The 17,918-nt window shown below is 43.7% G+C and overlaps 1 protein-coding gene across 1 annotated transcript in view; it reads left to right on the top strand.

Annotated features, from left to right (window-relative positions):
- The first annotated feature begins 284 nt into the window (after positions 1–284).
- The window catches only part of KTI12 (KTI12 chromatin associated homolog), a 320,786-nt gene continuing 303,152 nt past the window's right edge, over positions 285–17,918 (top strand). The window contains exon 1 of the mRNA XM_069222350.1: positions 285–553. Coding sequence (XP_069078451.1) covers positions 403–553 — 151 coding nt within the window. The 5' untranslated portion in view covers positions 285–402. The remainder of the gene's footprint in view (positions 554–17,918) is intronic.

Here is a 17,918-nt window from a genome sequence, read left to right as displayed (position 1 = left end):
TCCACACAACTATTCATTCGGAAAAAGTCGATTGGAGACTAAACAATATCCTGATTGAAAATCTAAAGCAGTGGTAAGAATGGATGAAAACCCAATGGTATCGTTCAGAACATACAGACCCCTTAGAGACTTACAAAAATTTCAGAGAAAACTTGCCGTTCGCAAGTTTCACGGAGCAAGGCGAAATGTTTTACATTTTTACCCTATCCGTTATGTCTGCTGTCAAGATAGATTTTAACTTCCGGGTCCAGGAGTGCCGATAAGCGCCTATAAGGAGACTCGAAAGGTAGCGTCAGTACATCCCATTGCAAGGGTGCTAGAGAGCGATGCCTACTCTCATACTAGTTATGCTTCCGGGTGCTACAAAATACCGCGCGTGCGCTCTGGTGAGACGCTAAGGACATGCCGTTAGTGGTGCTGTGCGGTTTTCCTTGCAGTGGGAAAAGCCGGCGTGTGCTGGAGTTGCAGGAACGGATTTCTCAAGCGGGGTCAAGGAAGGTGCTGGTGGTGGGTGACGAGTCCTTAGGAGTGGACAAGAACGCCGTGTATGCAGGTACTGTAATTGAACACACACCCTGTAATTCACTGGGAAAGTGGCTTTAGCGTTCTCCCACGCGCAGCGTGACTGTGACAGTTCATTTTCTGCTTGATTTACGGGCAACAAAGGGCACCTTTTGCTTTGTTTGAGTTGAGTGCAGGCTAAAATAATTAAGGTTCCCATAAATATGCCCCGACAATAATGACGCGGTACTGGAGTCAAGTACCGCCCATTTTCCAGGTTTATCCTGCGGTGGTGTCAACTCCCACCCCCCTTCAGTTATCCTCACTGAGTCATTGCGGGCCAAAGGACCAGGAGGGCCCTGGGCAAAAAACAAATTGGGGTGCCTTTATGAGCTCAAGTCCTTAATTCAAAAGCTCCTAGTTTAGTATACACATAGCAGCACAAGTGCCAGTGTTTCTTATTCACAAACTGTTAGCGTACTTTCAGTAACAGCGCAAGCTTTGGTTGAAAGAACAGATTATACGTCATCAAATTGGGCAATATAACTCGTGATTAGAAACGGCCGAATTGAAGAATGGCGTGCTATATAAACGCAAGTTATTGGAAGGTAGCAAATTAGAAATCCAGCTATTTTAAAAACGGATTAATTGAAATTAGACTTCAACGAATGCATACAAGCGCTGGATTCTACGGTAGATATATATTATTCATACATATAACGCTGCTTGGCGAGGCAGGATACCACTGTGCGTTAGCAGTACACCACTGTGCGTTAGCAGTACACCACTGTGCGTTAGAAGTACACCACTGTGCGTTAGAAGTACATACGCTCTCTCTTAAATAAACCGGTTTGTTAGGTGTCTCACTCATACTGGACGTTTTAAAAGAACGTGAGAATAACCACCATGGCAAAGGCACTCTGTTCCAGGCAGGGAAAACACCCCTTCCTCAGTAGGGGTCAGCTTCATAACAACAGTCACCGGCCTGCAACGTCATGGAGTGCCCCTGTTTCAACTGTCCCAGTCAGTGGTGACCTAGTAAAGTGGTCCAAATAACATCGTCTCCCACAAAAAAGAAATATTCGACTCCGATCAAAGGGAAAATAGGCAGCGCTGACCTTACTGTGAGCATTAGAGCAGTGCAAAATAGGAGCCCCGACTTCGTTTTTGTCGAACGAGTTTAGTGCCTGGGTTTGTTCCACGTTTCTTTTTCATTTGAGTTTTTACACGTAATATGCACTGCTCCCAATTTGGTGACATGCTTGGATAGTGTATTGTCAGCAGTTCCTGGCGCCCTTCAGTACAAAGACGCCCTGAACTGTAGCCCATGCCAACGGCCGGCCCCTGATTACGGGACACACATTGTCTCACATTTTGGCTCCCCCACCACTTTCAACCGTTTCAAAATCCAAGTACGTCTCTGTTTTAGCCTTTTTATGAGCCGTGGCCACAAAATCAGTTTGAGATATATGCACGTGTTCCCATTTAGGCGACTGAAGAGACCGATCTTTAGGGGAAAAAAACATATACGGTTGCACCACATGGGACTATAAAATGCACCCTTTGAAGTCAATGATATGAAAGGTTTGTGAGGAATGGTATCACTTCCTATGACGTCACTATGCGTTTCTTTGGCTAATGGATGCCAAATCTGGTTTTTATTAGGAGTAGTGCGGGAGCTATACCACTTCTCAAGCAGTCACTGACAGACTTGTTGCATACCACTGCAAAACACAGGCACTCTGTGTATGTGGACTGACTTCACTGAGAGCACATTGCACTTTGTTATGATGTAAATGTCATCTAGAATGTAGAGCGATCACCATTCCAGAGATGGCGGTTGGCGAGCAACCTCTGGGATGGTTGGATGCAAGGTTGTGTTTCTACTAATACATTTATTAGTCCTTTCTTAACATTTTTGGCGACGAGTTATACACATCCTGGCTGTCGCTGCTTTTCTACTCACCGGCAGGTCGTGAAGCTTTTCTGGTGTCCAGGGGCTGTGTGCGATACTGTTGGCACTCTCTACTCGCTTCTGAGGCACTGAAGTGCTGCTTTGCTGTCTTTTCCCGGCATCCTGGATTGAGAGGAGCATGTGAGCTGCCTTCGTGGACCCTTGTGGGCAGCCGGACTACTATTGCTGAGCTCCCCTTCAGGAGGGGAGTCGCTCTGGGTGACTCTGCAGGCTGCGGTGAGTGGACTGTGCTTGCCTTAAGGGCACAACCTGGGCGTGTTCTGGGCAGCATCACAGGAGGTGGAGAGGTCCTCCCGCAATTAGTTTTGGCGTGTGCCGCAATTCTTTTCGGCACGTGTAGGTGCTTGAGTGCTTCTCGCGTGCACAAGCTTGTGCGTGAAAGCCGTCTCGTGGACTCGTCCCCTGATCGGACATCACATCATCTCTTCCTTGTTTAAGAAAGGAACACTAGACCGCTTATTTTGACGAGTAGCTTCCTCGATGGTAGAAGAAAAGCCCAGACTGCTAAGTTTCTGAGAAAGTAGACTGTTTTTTTTTTTTTTTTTTTTTTTCAGTGTTGTATTTATTTCTGTATCTCTCTCATGGCTGCATTCGGGAACATTTATTACAACACCTCCCCTTTTTTTTTTTTTTTTTTTTTTTAACCATAGGCTGGCCAAACAGATAGTTGTTGGGAGGATTGGATAGAGATTTTAGAGAACTATATAATAGCTTTAGATGGGCAACATTTTTCTCCAGCCAGGAAGAAGGACATTTTACTAAGTGCTCTTGGGAACAAAGGTAAAAGTTTTTAAGTACTTGCCAGCAGTGATGGGGCCTATTGGTCAACCAATGGATGATGTCTACAAGGAAGCTCTAAAGAGGCTTGGAGAAGAGGTTTGTGAAAGAGGTCAATTTGGTTATGGCCAGGTACAAATTTTACACGCAACCTCAACAGGAGTCTATTGATGAATTTGTGGCTAGACTAAGAGAACTTTCTATTAAATGTCATTTTGGTAACATGATGGATGAACTTATCCGTGACCAGTTGATTGTCCAATGCAAGGAAAAAAAGATACAGGAGAGGCTATGGGCAGCAAAGGATCCCATGCTCATGGAGTCTATTGGAATGGCCAAAGTAATCGAGGAATCGCAGTGGTGTATGAAAGAACTGAGCAGGTGGGACAAGACTACTGATGTTTCTTCAGTTAGTTCTAGTCATGATGAATGTGCTCCGAGCGAGGTGTGTGTACTTAAGAAGAAGGACAAGAAGGAGTATGAATCCCCAAGTATTTCTAAGAACAAAGGGGTCCAAGGTTCCTACGTTATAAGAATTAAGAGAGACTGTGCACATTGTGGCAGCAATTTTCATGACTCACTCTGCAAAGTGTTTTGCAAGAAACAAGTTTTGTAGGAGATGCGGACGTAAAGGCCCCTATACGAGAGCTTGTAAAGAACCCACCAAAGATAATAAATATTTTAGTGTGGGGGTGGCAGGGGATGCAAATGTAGATTTGTGTGAGGACAGAGTTCTTGTAGTAAGTTACGATTCCAAATCTAAGGACATTTTTGAGCTTATTGGTAGAATGTCTAGACCTTCAACTACCTTTACCATGTGTGGCAAGGATTTGGTCCTCATGGTCGACTCTGGATCCATGTACGCTATTATTCCAGAACAACTAGTTAGGAAGCATTGGGTGAATGTTGAACTTTTACCTAAAGTGATTAATCCGGATGGGTACCAGGGAGAGTCTGTAGACATTTTAGAGTATATGGAAGGTGACATTCAATATGGCTACAGGTGTGTCAGGGTCAAAGTTTGTTTCAGCGGGTGGACCGGCAATTCTAGGGTGGATGCATCAATTTGATCTGAACATTGATACACCCTAGGACCCCAATCAGGTGTTAGTTGTAGAAGTTCCAACTTTGGATGATGTATTGGCGGGTGTCAGTAATGTGTTTGATAAGCAGTTCGGGTGTCTCAGAGGCTACGTTCATAAAGTGCGAGTGAAACCGAATGCTGTTCTTCTCAACATAAGTTGAGGCAAGTGCCTTTTTGTCTGTTTGGGATGATTTAAAGTGTTTATTGGGGGAAATGTTGGCAGAAGGAGTTATAGAGCTGGTGGAGGCTTCGGAGTGGATTTCTCCAGTGGTGATTACTCAGAAGGAGATTGACGTTTGAGATTCTGCGTTGACTTGCGCTCAGTGAATCAGAATATAGTCATGGATATGTTCCCTATTCCCAACATTAATGAATCGACCCTGGTGAAGGACCGGAGTTCAAATCAGATTGCATGAGGGCTCCAAATCTCTCATTGCTTTTGTCACTACAGAAGGGACTTTCCAACTTAAACCCTTACCATTTGGATTGGCTTCAGCAGCTAGTGTTTTTCAAAGGGCAATGGCTAATGTTTTGAAGGGTGTAGATAATATGATCTATTTCCAAGATGACATCTTGGTCATGGGAAAGACAGTGGCTGATCACAATGTTACTCTGAGGTTGGTGCTGAAGAAGCTGGAGGAGTTGGGTCTTACACTTAATCAGGCAAAATGTATTTTTTTAATTGAGCAAGTGGAGTATTTAGGATATACAATTGATCAAGAGTTTGTTAGGCCTAAACACTCCTTGTTAGATGCCATAAGCAAGGCTCCAGTTCCGAAGGATAGGGATCATTTGAGGTTTTTTTGGGGGCTGGTGGAGTACTATACTAAATTTGTGGAAAAATTTGCTGAGAAGACAGAGAATTAGAAAAAATTGTTGCGTAAGGGCAGTAGGTTTGAGTGGGAGGAGGAACAACAATTGTGTTTTGAAGACATCAAGAAGGAGATATGTCGAGCTGGGATTTTGACTGTATTCAATTAGGAATTGACATCTGCACTCACGGTGGATGCTAGTGCATCTGGTCTGGGTGTCGTTCTGTCGCAGTACCTTGATGGGGAGGAAAAAACAGTAGCATTTGCCTCTCGTACTCTGACGTCAGCTGAAAGAAATTATTTAGTCATTGAGCGGGAAGCTCTAGCAGCAGCATGGGGTGTTGAGTATTTTCAAGTATATATGTGGGGGTTGCCTTTTGTTATACAGACGGATCACAAACCACTGGTGAAAGTCTTGTCTGCAGGTGGAGCAGGAAAAGGGTCAGCCAGATTAGCCAGGTTGGCGGCTAGACTTCAGGAGTATAATTATACAGTTCAATTTTTGCAGGGTTGGAAGAATATTCAACCTGATTGCCTGTCAAGGTTGTCATTGGATTGGGAAGAGGTTGATGGTGTTTGAGTGATAGATGCTGACAATGAGGATGCTGCCGCCATTGTTCATGACATGGTGAGTAGTGTGACTGGTTCCTTTTCGTTGATGCAATGGAGGCATGAGATGGATGGGGATGTGGTCATGAAAGATGTGGTTGGATTGATACGACATGGGAAGGTAAGGGAGAGCACTCTTCCATTACCAGTGAGACCTTATTTGAAAGTCTTTGTGGTGATGGTGTGATTATGAAGGGTGATTGTTTTATACCCCCGGTAGGGTTGAGGTTCCAGAATTTTAAGTTGGCTCATGAGGGACATCTGGGGCAAGCGTTGACTAACAGGAGAGTGAGGGAAAAATTTTGGTGTCCAGGGACGAATAATCAAATCAGAGAATGGGTACAAAATTGTGAACTGTGTAAAGCAAGTGAGAAGAGATTGGTTAATGAGAAGAGTGTGGGGGGACACTTGGAAGACCCGGGAAGGCCTTGGCATACAGTCTGTTTGGATTTAGTTGGACCATTGAATGAGTTGACGTTGGATATGAGATTTGCCGTGGTGGATGTGCACTCCAACTGGTTGGCATGGAGTTTTTGAAGAATATCACCACAAGAAACAGAATTACAGTCTTGGAGGACATTTTAAAAAAAGAGGGGGCCCCAGTTGTGCTTGTCACGGATAATGGGACACAGCTTACATCACATGAGATGGTAAAATTTTTGCAGGAGTGGGGAGTTAAACATTCTTGCACCTCACTGTATAATCCTAGGGGGAATGGGATGGCTGAGAGAGCTGTTTGGCTATGGCCAATTGAACGGTTTCTTTAAGATGCCAATCGTTATGATGCCAAGAAAATTGTTTCTGATATGGTGTGGGCGTACAGTACCACACCACATAGTGTCACTAACAAAATTCAGTTTGTGTCTATGCGAGGTCGATTACCAGGTATTAAATTGTTTCCAGCTTGGTTGAATGAGGAAGTTCAGACATGGTGGTGTTTCATCTGCGAGTGAAGTAGATGTTCAGTCCAAGATCAGTGGAAGTGGGGGACTGGGTCAAGGTGAAATCGGGGAGGGTCCAAGGAGGCTTGGGCAAGTTCAAGGGTCTTTTTAGGGTTCCAGCAGGTTGTAATGCATTTTGTAAGTTTTGGAGAACGGAGAAAGGTGGAACTTCTGGAATGTGGCTTTGTATCAAAAGGGAGGTGTCTCAGAGGCGAGTGTTGATGACTGTTGTTCAGGGATTATGTTTATGAGTGATGATGAAGTGGCGAGTGTAGTGTGTAGTGATGCTCCGCATAGTAATTTTGAGGATCAGAGCAGTGTGTGCGGGAGGATTAGGAAGCCACCTTCTTATTTGAAAGATTATGTTAGATAAGGTACTTATTGTTATTTGAGTGGTATATGTTAGACCATGAACTGGTTACAAATTTTATTTTTATTATCTATTTTTATTTTTTGTTGTTTGTTACTCTTGTTTTCCAGAGTCGCTTTGTTAATGAACGGGGAGGATGTGTTATGATGTAAATGTCATCTAGAATGTAGAGCGATCACCATTCCAGAGATGGCAGTTGGCGAGCAACAGCTGGGATGGTCAGACGCCAGTTTGTGTTTCTACTAATAAACTTATGACTGAGATTACTGGGCGTAATCATAGTCCTTTCTTACCACACTGCTTGTCATAGAGTTGTTCTATCTCCCAATGGCAACAAGTTGTGACTACTGCCCTGGCGTTCATCCCTGTGCACTGCAGTCACTGCTGGTGCGCTGCAGTTTTGCTTGCTGTCAGCATATTGATTTAGATGCTAGCGCCTACATTGTTTGGCACATTCTGTGACGTAGCCATCTAGCTCTTTTCACTTTTCGTCAATCACATATTGATCCAAAATGCATCCCAGAGCTATAGTAAATAGTTTTCAGACGAAGGAAAAAAAATAACACATTCAATTGGTTATTCACTATCAATGTTTGTCTTGCACTGAAGCACAGGCTCTTCGTTTTATTAACATTGTTATAGTTTATTTTAAACCAATGCAGTGCTGCACTAAAATAACCTTAAGTGTTCACACTTTTTAAAATAAAAGTTGTACTTATTTACTCTAGACATCACAGACAAATTTTAAACCTAGACTACTGAGGCAAAGATTGAATGTTTTCCTGTGTTCTGGGTCCATACTTGTGCCAGTTTCTAATCAGGTGTGGAATAGGAATCCATAACGTTTGGGATTCATCCAAACAACCAGAGCACTCTTGATGTCATTTCAGCTTTGTAGACACGGCACTGTATTCATGGATAGTGAAACAAAATATTTTTCAAATAAGAAAAGTACTTTCCATCATGTTAGAAGAATATTTAAATATGTACACGTTTGGTTTACAGCCCTAAATATATTGTCTAAGCCTGGGTGTTGGATCCATTCCATGAACTTGCCTTTTGTCACGTTCAGAATAACCATTGGTCAATTTCAGCTAAAAATACATTGTTGAAGCATGCAAATAATGAAGCTGATAGAGCAATATGTGGCAAATCCATTATCATATTGAACGTGCAGCAGCTGTACAGTTGCATGCTACCTGGCAATCATTAAATTGCGCACACACGTTGATAATTTTAGCACAGTAAAATCCATAACTCAGCTTTTTGTATTGTGAATTTGGTCCTGGATTCCACATCCTAAATATTAGAATGTCTATTATTAATGCCACTTGTCATTTGAATTGCCCTAGTGTCTCATATTGGGAACTCTTTCATGCCTGCAATGGGGTTTCTCCTAAGTGCCTGCCTGTTTGTCGTTCCTGAATGCCTGCCAATTGGACACCGGCTGTCTGCCACATGGAAGAACTCGCGTGTCTAGACAGTTGGGGGTGATTGGCTGTCCTTCCAGCTGACTGAATTTCTGTGTGGCCACCAAATTCTCATGTTTTAATGGATTGGATTTATAAAGCTTTCAAACACCATTAAGCCATCCTGGCACTAAGGACCTAAACACTAGCTGATACCTTACAGTTTGGATAACCAGGTTTTATGTGCTTACCTGAGCGCATAATTTTCCCCAAGATCCAGAAAAAGAGAACTCCAATAGGTCTTTTCTTTGGATCGAAAGGCTTGACCACCTTGTCAAAATTGTCTGATTTTGGAAAGCAAAAGTAGAAATAACCGAGAAGAGCACAAAGCTCTATTAGTGAGACATTTGGTGCAAAAATGGAAGGCTGTTGAAATGCAGCGCTTTGAAACTTAAGCAAAACCTCTTAAACATGGCCCCAACACAAATCTTCAGCCAGTATAGCTGCTTCAAATAAGTAGATGTGGAGGCAAAGCGGAGAAGCTTCGGAAGCAGTTTTGCTGCCACATTTTGTGCCAGTTGCAGCGCGTGAATACTGGCTACGAACATCCAGAGGTATGGGCAATCTCATATCCCAGAGGAAAGCTCACTCAGGCCCGAATAATATTAAAGTGAAAGTGGTCATCTCTGAATCTGAGGATTTTTTTTTTTTTTTAAGTCGAGTGAGATGCAAAAACAATGTCAAAGCCACCTTTGTGATGTTTAAATGAATGCTTGTCATCAAAGTAGAGGACAAGATTTCTTGCCTCATAAGAGATGGCATATGGTCCTAATAAGTCAGACGCCAAGCCGATTACTTGAACCACAATGCCCTCCCCCCCCCCCCGTCCCCCCCAAACAACCACCTCAGTCTTGTCTGTGTATCGCTTGATGAGGTTGTTCATCACCCACGCTCACAAAGCACTGTACAACACCGGACCAGAATACCTCAACAAACGACTCACCTTCTATACCCCAACCCAGCATCTCCACTCTGCTGACTTCGCCCTCGCAACCATCCCACGTGTCCGCAGAACTACAACCGGCGGTAGATCATTTTCATACCTCTCGCCAAAACGTGGAACACTCTTCCAATCCACCTGCGCCAGACCAAAGACCTACTTACCTTCAGGAAACTTCTCAAGATCTGGCTGTTCAAACAGTAGCCACCTCCCCCCCCCCCCCCCCCTCCTCAGCACCTTGAGACCCTCACGGGTGAGTAGTGCGCTTTACAAATCCCTGATTGATTTGATCTAGTATGCCACTTCTATAAGGTATGTTTGAAAGTTTAAATGAGCTTTCTTCGTGTTGCCCCTCAAGTCTCAGGGTGAAGTGTAGGTCACCAGCATAAACTATTGACAAAAAACCAACAGTGTTAATCAACATGGCCAAAGGAACAACATAGATATCAGAGGGTAGGACTGTGGTACAAATGTTGGGGAATCTCGCAAGACAGTGGGACCCGGGAAGAGCGGAACAGCAGCAAGAGTATTTCCTGTCTATATTGAATTAGAAATGAAGTGACCTAATCCAGAACCTATCCACAAATGCCTCCTCCATGCAGCCTTTTGATTATTATCTTATAGGCTACTGTATCAATGGCTACAGAATGATCAATCAAAATCAAAGTCTAATCACTCCCTTAACCCAGAATCATGCAGCTCTTGTTTGCACTTCAGCAAGAACGCCTTCAGTGTTCCTGGTGGAACTTGCTTTCTTAGTAGCAGTTACTGATGCAGATGCCAAGAAGTAAATAGTTAAGTGTTTACCTCCTTTTCTGCCTTTTTTTTTTTTGGCAAAAAGAGAAATAGGATGGCAGTATCCAAGGGAAGTTTCCTCAACAGTGAGAGCACACAGGGTCATTTCCGCTCAGTATGTACTTCAGCAGCAGATAGAAGTGATATTGACCTCCTCTTGGATTATAGGAACCAAAGGATATATGAATAGATAGTCAAATCTGGCTCTCCAGACGACTCCTACCCAGCAAGATTTTTCCGTCTTATGTAACTGCTTAACACGATCAGGAGATAAAGGGGTAAACTAAGCAGAGTAGGGTGAGGTCGGCTGTACTAATTAGAGATATAAAGGTGAGAGAGATAGATATATTCTGAAACTCTTCTCTCAAAAAGCAAGAGAAAGAGATTCACAGAAATCCACATAGGTAAGAATAGCCTTTGCAGTGTAAGCTGGTGTTTTGTTTACTGCTGACTGTGCCAAAATACACACTCTAAGAGGAGTCGAAAAGATTCTCTGAAATGCACCTCTTAATCTGAAGAAGACATTTATTATATCGTTTTGCAAGGCTCGTGAAGGAAGGCCTGGTTAGCCAAAAGTGTACCTTTTAAAATGTGCAACAATGAAGTAAGACCATGTACAAAGAGTCTTCAATCTATAATCAGCAAATATATACATGCAAGGATACAAACACTTATATTGATATATGTATATTTATTCATTCACAATGCAAAGCAAACAGTTAATAAAAATGCATCACCATAGGGCCTGTCTGGTGCTTCATCTTTCTCCTGCCAGCAAGTCGTTGACCCTGGTTTGACCGCAGCGAGAGCTCTCCACCCTCACAGGAAATATATCTGGCATTCAACGTCTAAATCCTGATTGAGGTCTCTGAATCTCCCAATGTAGACCTGGGTCTCTTATATATTTTAAACAAACCAGGAAGGAGCTTTTTGGAAAAAAAAAAAACCTCCCGCAGTGCAAGCAGTATTTAAAAAAAAACAAAAAAAAAACATGCTGGCTATTTCAGGTAAGCTTTGACGGAAGCAGGTCGGAACTTGGCCAAAATCCCAAGGTGTCTTTCCCAAAACTCAGCTGTTCCCTGCTGTACCATAAACATCAGTCTAGTACAGCCTTATCTTGCTAACTGACTCCTCCATGTTATGTCCTAGCTCTTCGGTGAGAAAAGAACACACAGAATAGAAAACACATTGCATAACATGTTTTGTATGGAAAACTGCTCACACTTTTAACGTGGCTGTGAAGCTAAGGCTAAGCTGAATACAAAATGGAGTCTGTAACTGGTGACCACTAATGTGATGGTGGACAGCTAAACCAAGTGCAAAGTTGTGTGACACAGTCAGTGGTCAAAACACAATTATCACTACAGCTGGGTTAGCAAATTTCCTTGCAATCTTAAAAAGCTCATTATGTCCTAATTTTTTTAATTTGTGATCAATGTAAATTGTGAAATTTGCTTTTTGAGGCATCAGTGTAGATCCACTGTGTCCTGGCTTTGTGAGAACACTGTAGATTCTCTTTGTTTAGATTTTTAGGTTTTGCCCCTATTTCGTACTTTTAGCCCACCATATCATTCTGTGTGGTCTTGGAAAATATATTTCCATCTGATTTGCTCTGATTGGCTGGGTAGCACATCAGATCCATCAGTCTCTTATGGTTCTTCAAGAAACCAGTGTAGTTACTTTATGATGCTTGTATGAAGGCAATAGCAGTCTGCATGAGGTTGGTGCTGGGTCCCTTAGAGTGGCACAAGTTGTACTACAGCTCTTAGGGGCCCTCTTCAGTACCCATGCCCTAGGTACCAGGGGCACCATTTATCAGGGACTTACAGAGGTGCTAAAAGGGCCTGGCCACTTGAGGATAAAGTGTCTTGTTTTGGGGCAAGGAAAACTGGTGCTGGGGACCTGGTTAACAGGAACCCAGTGTACTTCAGTCAGAGTTGCACCAGAAACCAGGCAAAAAATGGGGGCTGGTGGGTTTACTGCAACCAGAATCCAGTTCATACATGGATGGCCATTTGATGTCCTGCTCCTGTCTAAATGGTTGAAGCACCTCTGTCATCTGGGAACACCCAGCTTATTTCAGATAGGCCAGAGATTCTTTAAGGGACTGCACTTCAACTATGAACCTTTCAAGGCAAGACTCTCAGTTTAGGGCCATGCCACTGACTCAAATTTTCTGGGGGAGATTGTTCTTTACATTAATTTATCTTTACAAATATTGGAGATAACAACCACACTCAGATACTCGATTGGTCTCGAAAAGAGTCTTGATGTATCACTAAATGGAAGGAACATCATGTTTAAGAAAAATAGAGGACTCTCTTTAGAAACTCAGTCATGTAACACTGACCCGCAAAAGTCAGAGGTGTCTTGCAGCCATTCTCATTGATCCTTATGTCAGTTATGCTTTGCCTTCAACACCTGTAGCCATATAATCTCAGTCAGAATTTGCAGCTAACATAAAGATACAGAACTGTTAGAAATGGGCACCTACTAAACAATATTTGGTGACCTTTGTATCCCAGAAAAGCTGTTTCCTCGAAGACGTGCAAGTGGGTTTGGTGACTTCTTAGGTGGCCTGCTCACCTCCCCGAACAATACTGAGGCAGACCATGTCCCATGTCTCGTGCAATGGAGGCAGAGGCACTCTCCAAAGGTAGGCACAAGAGGCCTCACCTGGGTCCCCTCTACTGTGGCAGGCAAAGCCCTACGGTGTGCTCTTCAAACCAGAGTACAGGAAAGCCTCAATACTTCCAGAGTGCGCACCAGTCTGGGGCACAGTACTTTGGTAGTGGAGGCGTTTCTCGTGATCCTTCGGTTGCACAGCACCTGCGTCGGCGTCTCTTGTCTCATGGTTTCTGTAGTGGGCTGGTGCCAATGAAAGCAGAGTTCCACTACTCCACTCTTGCCCCTCCGTAGCTGTTTCCCACACGTCTGTGGTAGTCCTCACCTGATGGAGAGACCATGCTGGGGAAAAAGACCAGGGCTGGGGAAAGTGCCTGACTTTGAAAATGGGTGGCATATAGTGTACCAAGCACAGGCTTTCCCAAACGCTGTCTCCTTAAAGGGTTCGGAAAAGATACAGTGCTTGCTATGCGCTGAGTGCCCAGGTGATGTGAGCATACAAAGTGCTCTTCATGCACCACTTTTAGAGAGATAAGAATTGTCAGCCTCAGAACCCCACCGGCATGGGGACTCTGAGGGAGCAGGGGTCATCCAGCCAGCCCCTGGAGAACAGCAGGTGTAGGGCACAGAGGGAGCTAGCAAGTAGCAGGCCACCTCATAGGGTAGGAAGTCCTGATGGCGGTTCCTCCTACTGAACAGCAGTCCTCTAACAAACCAGAATCAGGGAGCAGCTGGCAGCCGAGCAACAAACAGAAAAGCAATCCAGTTAGTCCTTTAAGCCGCCAGCAGATAGCAGATAGCAGGTCAACAGTAGAACAGCAGTCCAGATGAGTCCTTTGTGCAGCTCCAAAAGTGCTCTAAAAACATAGGGTCAGAGCCCCTGTACTTACACTCAAAAATGCCTTTGATGTAAGGGGTGATTTCAAAGGAAGGCTTTCAAGTGTAACCTTTTCAAGGAACCCTTTTAAGTGTAACAAACTTAATTCAACCCAGACCTGGCTCCTGGCGTCAGTAGGGGGTAAGTCAGGCCTTTGTGTGAGGGCAGGACACAGCCCATTGACACGCAAGGTATGAACAACCTCTCCCAGCCCAGGACGACTATCAGTATGCAGATAGATGCAGCTGCCTCTCCTATCACACCCAGCCCTACCTGTGTTGTGGCGGTTTGGAAAGTATGCACAAAGTGTAACTGTCACTCGGCCCTAGACATGGATTGGAGTCAGGCTGCAAAGCACATAGAGAGGTCTAAGCACAGAGAAATGCCCCCCTTTCTAAAAGTGACATTACTATTTTAGAAATGTAAAATCCAATGACTCCATTAAGCAAGATTTCTTAATACCATTCCAAAAATGGCAATGTTATTCCTTTTAGATCAGAAATTACCACTTTAAATATATGAAGGAATTCCCAATGCTAACCTATGAGAGCCCAGAAGTAGGCTGCTCGTCGCTCCCAGGACGTGTAAACATAAAAGTACTTGTCCTACCTTTTACATACACAGCACCTGCCCCGTAGAATTACATAGGGCTTACCTTCGGGATGACTCGGATGCAGTAAAAAGTAGAGTTTTAGGCCTCGGCAAGTAGTTTGAAATGCCAAGTCAATTTGGCAGTAAGCTGCACACGCAGGCCCTGCAGTGGCAGGCCTGAGACAGGTTTGAAAGGCTACTTCTCTGAGTGGTGCGGTTAGCACTGCAGGCCCACTAGTAGCTCTTAATTCACCAGCCCTGGGTATATGTTATACTACTTTAAAAGGGACTTACAGGTGTAAGCCAAACATACTATGTTTTAGGGGAGAGAGCATATGCACTTTAGCACTGATTAGCAGTTGTAAAATGCCCCGAGTCCTAAAGCCTACAAAAAGAGGGCCAGAACAATAGATGGAAGGCAAAAGGTTTCGGAAAAACCCTGCAGAAAGGGCCATTTCCAACAAGAACTACAAATGCAGTGTATGTATATTGTGGTTTAGGAGTTCAGTAAACAAATACTTCTTCCGTTTATGTCTCATTGAAACCTCCAAAGCTCCTAATATTACCTATATTTTTCTCTGTGAAATTTAAACAGTGAGGAGTTGTTCAAACAAATCAACTCTTCCTTGCTGTCTGTTAAAACAGCAGAATAATACGTGGCCCATTTCTCACATTCTACCTTAAGCAGACAGTTTATACTCTTTGGCCCATGCATAACCCGATTTTTGTGTCCTTTAACCGCTTCACTAATCCACCCTACTATCCACAAAATCAACTTCCTTTTTTAAGGTCCTGTTATGAAACAGTTGGCAAGTGCTGTGGTGACACAGCTGATCATAAAACAGCTGTATGGCTCCTCTTGTATAGAAGGCAGCATTCTACTTATTTCTAATACCCCTTTTATGAATCATACCAGAATGAGTAGAGACTACCCAGTTACAAATGCATTTGGAGGCTTAAGTTTATCTCTGGCAGTTTTCATTCAGGCATTCAACTACTGAAATGACATGAGAGATATACAGAAAAAAAAATTGGATAGTGGTCCAAAACTTTGTTTTTGCCTGACCTTCAACGGTATTCAGCATCCTTAATTGCAATATACTGATCGATCAACCTTGTTCTGTGGTGGATTTGTTGGCTAAGACTCTAGGTCTGACTTTATGGCCACATGAGCTGTCTAGCTTAAGGTGTGTGGTGTGTTTTTTTTTGTTTTTTTGTTTTTTTTTTTCTGTCTGCCTTGGTATCTATTACTTGTGTTGTACCCTAGAGGCCCTGTTTGTCACTTCTGCTCTTCAGTGTTTATGTTCACAATCGGCTTGAGCTGCTTTGATCTTTTGGTTGGGATCTTCCTTGCTTACCAACAGGATTTAGATTATTATGCAAATGATAGGAAACCTCTTGGCTGATATGGAACATTTTTATATATAGAAATGTTGGCCTAGATGTGGGATAACCAGCATACCCCTGGTTATGCTAAGCAGAGTTCTTTTTATGTAGTACTTCATAAATGTTTTAAATGTTTTCAGTGAAATAACATTTATCTAGCTGTCCCTGTGCCACTTCAGACTCTTTCTTTGGTTACAGGGTTAAATTCCACTGGGTCACAGGTTTTGTGAGTTGTCGGAGATCCCGTGGTACCAAACACGCTCTTTAAGATGCTCTTTCTTTTTCTTCTAATCACGACCACTTGATCTTTTTGCACTTTTCTTTGTCCTTCTATTGTGGTGTTTTGAAATGGGATTTGATTTGAATTTTTATGTGAGTATGAAATATATTTTTGTATATAAAATAAAGGATGTGTTCCAAATAAATATGGACCTATGCTGCTTGTAAACTATGTGTGATGTATATGTTGTTTGATTTGGTTCCAGATCTTGCCCAGCCCTCTTTGGGTTTTTTCAGGGTTACCCTCTGTGGGTTGTGACATACTTTTAGAAAGTTGGCATTTATTTACTGTAACCATTCTGTGCCTTATCCTGTCTCTGAATACATGTCTGGGCCAGTCTGAGTGACAGCTACACTTTAATTTCCTCTAGAAAGTCATACACACAGGGCAGTCAGCTTCATCTGCATCTGAAAAGCAGAGGGAAGGGGAGGAATTGATACACAAAGGACTGATTACTCCCCACAAACATCCTGGCAGACAGGGCTAGAATGAAAGGGACCCTTGTGCACTTCAAAGGACTCCTTTGAAGTCTCCCCCACATCAAAGGCCTTTTTGGGATTAAGTACTGGACACAAAACCCCACCAGACTAGTTCACTGGGGTGTCCTGAGAAAACTCTGCAACTAAAAGGAGCTAAGCGACCGGGAGGGACACTTTGCCACTGCTCTGCTGTGTTGGTCTACTGCATACTGATTCCTGTCGTGCCAGGAGGGACTGCCATTTTGCTCTGCTGTGATGGCCTGCTTCCTGCTACCTCTGCCGTGAGGGAGGCCCGAACCGGCCCTCTACAACCTCGGCTTCACCCTAGAACTCTAAGGGCTTGCTGGCCTGCCCCTTGTTCTCTTCGAGGTCTCTGCAACATCAAAGACCTCTCCTTCCAGCTCACCTTTAATTCTCTCAGAAGCTTTTCTGACAAGGACCTGCTCTGCACCTTAGGGAGAACGAGGATCATCATGTGATTAACTATCAATTTTTCTGCACCTCTCGAACCCCCAGTGTGTGTGGAGCACATCATACTTTTTCTACCCCAGTGCGTGTGCCGTGCTCCTTTGTCTCTGTGAAATCAGTGCTTCTGCTGCTCTGAAACGCCAGCATGTTTGGAGCACTTCAATGCTTTCCTGACCCCAGTGTGTGTGCCATGCTCCTGTGCGTCTGCAACTCCAGCGCATGTGTAGCACCCCTGCTTCAATGCTGCAACACCGAAGAAAGCCAGCCCAGAGAAGCCACTGGTGACATCAGCACCCTGGCGACATCAGCACTGTGCCGCTTTCTGCATATTGAACCGCTGGATGCAGTCCCGTTTAGCGAGGCCCAGTATGGCCACTCTTGACTTCCTCGAGCCCTACTGGAGTAGTGATGTTGACATCCATGAATCAATAGGATGACCATGACAAAGCCTCTAGACTTGAATGCCGTCTGCACTCGCTTCAAAGAACATCACTGTAGTTCCCTTAGACGGAGCGCCTGTTTTTTGTTTTGTGATTACTGTGATTCTCCATAAGAAGGAATTATCAACTTAAACAAATTGCGCATCTCTTGTTGTACTGGCTGAATTTTTATTGTTTTGGTTTTTATCTTCAACAGATAAATATTTCCTAAACAGGTGTTGAGTCCTTTTGTAGTGTCTTGCACTGTGTTACTGTAATTACCTGTTGCACAAATAATTTACACATTGCCTCTTAAGTTAAGCGTAATGGTTCTGGGCCAAGCTACCAGAGAGTGAGCACAGGTTAATTTAGGGTGTGTATCTGACTTACCTTGGCTCGGATTGTGGTCCCTACTTGGACAAGATTTATACCTCTGCCAACTAGAAACCCAATTTCTGACGCTTTGGAAACCCAGGTGGCGTTAATACAATATTTTGATGATCTCCTCATAGCTGCGGAT

Source organism: Pleurodeles waltl, chromosome 3_1 (genome assembly GCF_031143425.1).
Source record: "Pleurodeles waltl isolate 20211129_DDA chromosome 3_1, aPleWal1.hap1.20221129, whole genome shotgun sequence".
Classification (NCBI taxonomy): Eukaryota; Metazoa; Chordata; class Amphibia; order Caudata; family Salamandridae; genus Pleurodeles; species Pleurodeles waltl.
This window is presented reverse-complemented; position numbering and strand designations above follow the sequence as displayed.